Source organism: Penaeus chinensis, chromosome 33 (assembly GCF_019202785.1).
Source record: "Penaeus chinensis breed Huanghai No. 1 chromosome 33, ASM1920278v2, whole genome shotgun sequence".
In the NCBI taxonomy this organism is placed as follows: Eukaryota; Metazoa; Arthropoda; class Malacostraca; order Decapoda; family Penaeidae; genus Penaeus; species Penaeus chinensis.
In genome coordinates, this window is record NC_061851.1 from 37809814 (window position 1) to 37817313 (window position 7500).

Consider the following 7500-nt stretch of genomic DNA (forward strand, 5'->3'; position numbering starts at 1 on the left):
TCATTGTGGGAAGGCAACACTATCGATCTTATTATTATTATTATTATTATTATTATTATTATTATTATGAATATTGCTGTTATTTTGTTGTTGTTATTATTAATGTTATTGTCATCATTATTGTTGTTATTATTATTAGTATCATTATTATCATTATTACTATTATTATTATTATCATTAGTATTATCATTATCATCATTATTATAATAATTAATACTAGTACTAATCTATGAAGATTATGATGATGATCATCATTATTGCACATCATTATCATTATTGTTACCATGCATAGTAGTAGTAATAGTGGCAATGTGTGTAACGTCGCCGCTGGTAGTATTACTATTTATATTATGAACACTATTGTTATCCCTGAATATCATAATGCAATCAGTATTGTACACTTTACTTTTTATATGAACAAAAATAAGACTATGCAACATTGGTGAGATCATGACATCATGGACGCATTTGGTAAACGATGATTTTTTTTTTTTTTTTTTTTTTTTTTTTGCGAAACTCAATTATAGATCTTAGACATGTTGGGAAAACAATATGCTATCTGTTACGGGGCGTCGAAAGTCATAAGGTATATTTTCACGCAATATGCTATAAGAAAGATTGTGTGAAGCAGTTACCAGCTGACAGCCTCTGGGAGACCAATTCTGATCCCGTCTCCGAGACAGACAGGGCCACGCGAGGGGTCAAATTAGAGAAAAAAAAAAAAAAAAGGATAGAGAAAAAGAAATGTAGAAAAAGAAGAAGACGAAAAATAAGATTATGATGATAAAGAAGAACTAGAATAAGAAAAAGTAGAAGAACTAGAATGAGGAGAAGAAGCAGAAGAAACTGATGAGGATGATGATGATGATGATGAAAAAGAAGAATAAAGATGAATAAAGTGACGAAGAATAAGAGAAAGACGAAGAAAAGAATGATAATAATAAGAAGAAGAAGAGGAAGAAGAAGGTAAATAAGAATCATGATGATAATAATAAAATAAATGCTTACTCCTCGGAGCTGGGGCTGATGGGCTCCTTGTCCTCGTAGGGGTCGACCTTGAGGTCATAGAGCTCGGGCTGCTTGGTCAGGTCGTGCATCCACGTCGGGTGGCAGTGGCAGCCGACGGAGTGCCCCCAGCCGCACTGGGTACTGCCCGGGTGCCACTTGTGCTTGAAGAGGTACATCTTGTAGATGTGCTTATCTGTCGGGGTCGATAGAGGGTTTGGCCTCGTTAGTTGGGTCAAATTTTGTGGGTGTGTCTCTGTCTGTGTGCATGTCCGTCTCTCTGTTTCGTCTCTTTCTCCTTTGTCTCTCATCTCTTTGTTTCAGAAAAGCGAGAAGGAAGCGTGAGTGTGTGTGTGTGTGTCTTTATTTTACTCTTCGATTTTTTTTCTTTGGCTCTTCCTCTCCTCTGTCTCCTCTCCTTCCTTTTCTCTCACTCATCTACATTCTTGTCTTTCTGTAAAATAATGAGGAAGAAGAAGAAGAAGAAGAAAAAGAAGAAATGACGAAGACGAAGTGCAAGAAGAAGAAAAAAACAGTTAAGAAAATAAGTAGAAAGAAGTAGAAGAAGAACAGAAAGAGGAAGAAGACGAAGAACAAGGAATAATAATAATAAAATGAATAGTAATGACAACTGGTAATTCTAATAAATAGAAAAGGATAAAAAGAAAGAAAGAAATACCCCCGTACCCCACCCCTCCCTCTCTCCCCCCTTACCCACCTGTGACGAGCCTGACTGCATGGACGTTCTTCCGGCAGTGGTGCAGGAAGATGCGCGGAGGGTGCGAGGCCGGGCGGGACTTCCCCTTCAGGAGGTCGGCAATGCTCTCGCCGTCTAGATCCTGCAGGAGGAGAAGAAGAGGGAGGCATGACAGGCTGGAGTCATGCGGGAGGTTTGTTTGCTTGAATGTGAGGAATGACGGAAAAAAATATAGATTTTTGTCATGGTAGTAACTAAAGCATTATAAAAAGGACGAGGAGCTAAGTATGCACACGCGAAAACACACACACGCACGCACACACACACACACACACACACACACACACACACACACACACACACATACATGCACACGCACGTACGCAAGAGAGAGAGAGAGAGAGAGAGAGAGAGAGAGAGAGAGAGAGAGAGAGAGAGAGAGAGAGAGAGAGAGAGAGAGAGAGAGAGAGGGAGAAAGAGACAGAGATAGAAAGAGAGAAAAAGACAGAGACAGAGAGACCAAAAGAAGTGAAACAGTACCCCCCCCCCCCCCCCCCCAAGAATCCCACCTGGCGGGGCTTGAGCGCATGCGACTTGGCCATGATGTCCTGCATGGTGGGCAGGCCGGCCAGCTCGAGGACGGTGGGCATGAGGTCCATGAGGGAGGTGGGCGTGTCCAAGGTCTTGCCCGCTGGGATGTGCCCGGGGTATCGGTAAATACCCGCCACGCGAATGCCTCCTTCGGCGCCGCCCATGACCTTTCCTCCTGAAGGTGGGCGAGCGAGGTCAGTGTGGCATGAAGCGCTCGACAGATTGCCGAATTGATGGGCGAAATGTTACTTGAAAACTATATGTCAACTACACTGAATCATTCAAAAAACGAACTATGCAAATATTAATGTACAAACAAAATGATATAATACAAATAATATAAATGATACACACAGCGCACAACGTTTATGAAAACCATCAACGAAATAGTATACAATAACGCTAATTCACCCATTTATACATTATTTATCATCATAGCCGCTATTTACCCTAAAAATTACCGTTCCTGAAAGCTACGTCTGAATAGGGCAAGTGAACATTTTCTTTTATCCTTAAACATACCCTTAGTGGCCATTATTGTTTACTCTTTAAATACAATCTAAACAAACACATGAACCTAAACAACACGGATTATCTCCGGGATGTCCACCATAAACAAGCGCAAACAACATCATCGAGACTGAACGCTAATATATACTTCTAAACCTCTGAACAACAACAGTAACACCGGATACCTATATCGTTATGTACCCTGAAACCGGTCATTATGGACAATACCATTAAAACAAAACACCATTATATATATTATCTACCCCTAAACATCTAACACTTTTATCTACATTATCTGCCCTTAACCATTTACAATAAACACCATTAACCACCCTTAAACCGCCCACCATGGCGAAAACCATTAACGCAGAACACCATTAATCTACATTATCTACCCCCAATCCACCTATTAGAAGCAGCATTATAATAAAACACTATTGCTCACCCTTAAACCGCCCATTATGAACAACACCATTAGCATAGAACACCATTATCTACATTATCTACCCTTAACAGCCGATTATAATTAACACCATTACTCACCCCGAAATCGCCCATTATGGACAACACCATTAACAAACCATCTACATTATCGGCCACTAATCCACCTCTTATAAACAACACGGTTAACACAAAACACCATTACTCACCTTAAACCGTCCATATGAACAACACCATTAACATAGAACTCCATTATCTACGTTATCTACCCTTAACCGCCTATCATAATCAGCACCATTAAGACTATTATCTACCCCTAATCAACTCATTATAAACAACGCCACTAACACAAAACACCCAGTATCAACAACACCATTAACATATAAACAAGCCACCAACAATGAACACCATTGCCCACCCTTGAACCGCCCATTGTGGCCCCCGATCCGCCGCCCCTCGAGATCCATGGCCTCGAGGTGGGCGCCCTGGTCGGAGGTGAAGTACACGATGGTGTTGTCCTCGAGGCCGAGCTCCTTGAGGGCGGCCATCAGAGCGCCCACGCCCTCGTCCATCTCCTCCACGTTGTCGCCGTAGCTGAGGCAGGCGGACTTTGGATGAACTCGTTTTCTTTTATTCTACATATTTTAGCATATATCATATACACATTTTAGTATATATATGTATATATATACAGACACACACAAATATATATACATACATATGTATATATATTTACAGGCACACATATATATTCATATATATGTATATATATACACAGATCTTACAAAGATTTTAGTATATATTTCATATCTATATTTCAAAATACATCTTGATTAAATCTCAGCACAGGAGTGAACCCACCTCCCATGCTTGCTCACGCCCGTCATGTGCGGCGCAGAGTACATGGGCGTGTGAACGTGGCCGAACGAGTGAAAGAGGAAGAACGGCTGCTCGTCGTTCGCGTGGTCCTCCAGGAACTTGCGGGATTCCTTGACGAAGCGCTGGGAGAGGCCGTCGAGCTGGATGGGCTGCTCGACCACCTTGTCCTGCCGCATCAGGAGGGAGTTGGCCATCCGCTGGAGCCATGGGGAGACCTGGGGGGGGGGGGGTGAAAGGGAGGGTGGAAGGGAGGGAAGGAGGGAGGGGGAAGTGAGGGCGGGGAGTGAGGGAGGGAGGAAGGGAGGGGGGAAGGAAGTAGGAGGGAGGCAGGGAGGGAAGGAGGGAGGGGGAAGTGAGGGCGGGGAGTGAGGGAGGGAGGACGGGAGGGGGGAAGTGAGTAGGAGGGGGGCAGGGAGGGAAGGAGGGAGGGGAAAGTGAGGGCGGGGAGTGAGGGAGGGAGGACGGGAGGGGGGAAGTGAGTAGAAAGGGGGAAGGGAGGGAAGGATGGAGAATGAGTGGGAGGGTAAAAGGGAGGGAAGGAGATTGAGTGGGAGAGAGGGAGGGAGTGGGAGAGGGAGGGATGGAGAGTGAGTGGGAGAGTAAGAGGGAAGGAGGTAGGTGAGAGAGGGAGGGAAGGAGGGAGGTAGGGTGAGTGGGACAGGGATGGAAGGGAGGGAGTGTGAGAGGGAAGGAGGGAGAGAGAGGAAGGGTGAAGAAATGGGTTTGTTTATTTTTTCATTCGGATTATTTACTTTACTTACTAATGAAAATAAACGAGTTCTTACCAGATGCCACTGCATGTTGGCAGAGGTTAAACTAATGCAGATTTATATTCCTCACAAACGTATTACGTGCGCTCGGTATGCATACATGTGTAAGATTGTCCTAGTGTGTGTTTTTTTTTTGTTTTTTTTTATCTTTTATGATAGTATGATAATCAAGATGAGGATTACCTACTCAAGCCATTCTCAGGTCAGTAAGAGAACAGGTTGAAAATGAAATAAAATATATGGAAATTAATAGATGAAAAAAAAATTACATAAGATAAAATTGTAAAAAGAAAAACTGTTTAAGACAAATGCAAAATTAAGTAAAGGTATTAACGAATCAGAAACAAAAAAGAAAAAAAAAAAAAAGACAATTTTCAAGTAGAGCCAAAAAAGAGAAAGACAAATAAACACACAAACAAGTAAATAAACAAACAAACAAACACTGAAATAATGAAATATAAACGTCACCAGGTACTCCCCAGCCTGACTCACCCCCCACAGACACTCCTTGTTGATCCCGACGTGAGCCACCACGAACCAGTACACGAAGAAGAGGGCGTTGATGACCACCAGCAGGAGGAAGAGAGTTCGAAGCCGCCAAGAAAAGAATTTTCTTCCCAAGGCGAGACTCACCAAGGCCACGACCCACGTTCCAAGAAGGCGCTGAAGAAAGGGGGGGCGAGGGGGTTAGTGTTTAAGGGTATAAGAGGGAGGGTTTGTAATGGGAGAAGGTGTCAGGTCGTGTCTGTTGGTGGGAATGTGTGTGAAAGCAGTGTCTGTATGTAGCACGGTTCACTCACTTATTTAATATATCAAGGTGCACACTGGAAAAATATATTGAGATATGCTAGATGCCAGAATATCAGTATATCACAGAACATACTAGACAAATACAAGATATGCTACATTTCATTGCTAGAATATCAGTGTATCAGAGTACATGCTGGAAGACAGTATTAGGATATGCTATACCTTATTGCCAGAATACACCAAGAATACAGTACATTGGCGGAATACATCACCTTCCATCAGCTTAGATTGTTGTACCACTTTATATCACATGACGTCATTGACACATATCAGTCGCAAAAAAAAAAAAAAAAATGAATGGATGTATTACTAAATAAATACATTAATAGATAAGAAGATTAATGGTATATAAATGGATGAATGAGAATGAATCGACAGATAGGAAAAAAAAGATAGCTGAATAGATAAACAAGGAAATAAGTAAATAGATAATCAGATAGGTAAGTCAATAGATAAATAAATAAAAAAGTAAATAAATAGAAACTGAATAAACAGACAACTAAATAAAGAAATAATAAAATAGGTGAAAAGGAGAAAACACACTACCGTGTTGATACTATGATATAAAAACCCACACTGTAAAACTAGATTTAATTGAAAAAGAGAGACTACAGTTTCGGAATCCACCTGGATTCCATCTTCAGGTCTGAGGAGGCAAGGAAGAGGAGGGGGTATAAGACAGAGAGAGGAAAGGCAACGCGGAGACACCGAAACTGTAGTCTCTCTTTTTCAATTAAATCTAGTTTTACAGTGTGGGTTTTTATATCAATAAAATAGGTGAATAAATCGATGAATGAATAGACAGATAAAGAAACAAAGGACACATAGACAGATAAATGAATTAATTGATTAAATCCCCGGAGCCCCTTACCTGGTACTCCGGCTTCTCGAGGTCGAACTTCCAGAAGGCGTGAGGACCTCGGAACTCGAAGAAGAGGGTGACGGGGATGCCGAAGAAGGTCTGGAAGCCGTGGTTGAGGGGCCCGGGGCAGCTCCTCCCCAGGAAGTTGCAGAAGGAGCCCAGGTGCCACTTGCCTGACGAAGGGGAGGGAGAGAGGGGAGGGTGAGGGGTTGGAGGTATGTGGCTACTTTTTCTCTTTTTCTTTTTTCTTTTCTTATTGTTGGTATTCCTTTGTCTCTTGTCTGTCTGTCTGCCTCTGTGTCTATGTCTGTCTTTGGTTCTGTATGTTTGTCTGTCTGCTGTCTGTCTGTCTGTCTCCCTCTCTCTCTCTCTCTCTCTCTCTCTCTCTCTCTCTCTCTCTCTCTCTCTCTCTTCTCTCTCTCTCTCTCTCTCTCTCTCTCTCTCTCTCTCTCTCTCTCTCTCTCTCTCTCTCTCTCTCTGTCTCTCTCTCTCTCTCTCTCTCTCTCCCTCTCACACATCACTCACCCACAAGCGCAGTGGTGTAGTTGACCTTCGAGAGCGCCGTTGCAAGTGTGACCTCGTCCAGGGGTAAATGGGCTTGGCTTGCAACATGTGCAATGACTGGAGATCCCCATCCGTCTGAACCGACTAAACCTGAGCGGAAACATTGCGTTTGAGGGGAGAAATTTTGTCTTTTTTAAAGGTGTTTCACGAAGGAAAAGGGAATTGAGTTAAGAAATGGTGTCGTGATTAACAGATTAGATGTATGGATTGTATTTGTCTGAGGTTGGAAATGGTGTTCTGGGTAGGTCCAGAAGGTGAGATTACGTGATGTAGCACCATGGGTAAGCCTATAAGGTAAAATCCTGTGTTGCGGTATTAAGGGGAGGTTCAAGAAGGGTAGACATTGTGATATGGTATCACGGGTAAGTATT

The 7500-nt window shown here is 42.6% G+C and overlaps 1 protein-coding gene across 1 annotated transcript in view; it reads right to left on the reverse strand.

Moving 5' to 3' along the window:
- The window catches only part of LOC125043244 (arylsulfatase H-like), a 10700-nt gene that overhangs the window by 481 nt on the left and 2719 nt on the right, over positions 1-7500 (reverse strand). Inside the window, exons 4-11 of the mRNA XM_047639251.1 lie at positions 7091-7219; positions 6575-6738; positions 5386-5556; positions 4106-4338; positions 3663-3838; positions 2272-2468; positions 1724-1844; positions 1009-1201 (exon numbers count right to left, since the gene is read on the reverse strand). Of these exons, the coding sequence (XP_047495207.1) occupies positions 1009-1201; positions 1724-1844; positions 2272-2468; positions 3663-3838; positions 4106-4338; positions 5386-5556; positions 6575-6738; positions 7091-7219 (1384 nt within the window). The remainder of the gene's footprint in view (positions 1-1008; positions 1202-1723; positions 1845-2271; positions 2469-3662; positions 3839-4105; positions 4339-5385; positions 5557-6574; positions 6739-7090; positions 7220-7500) is intronic.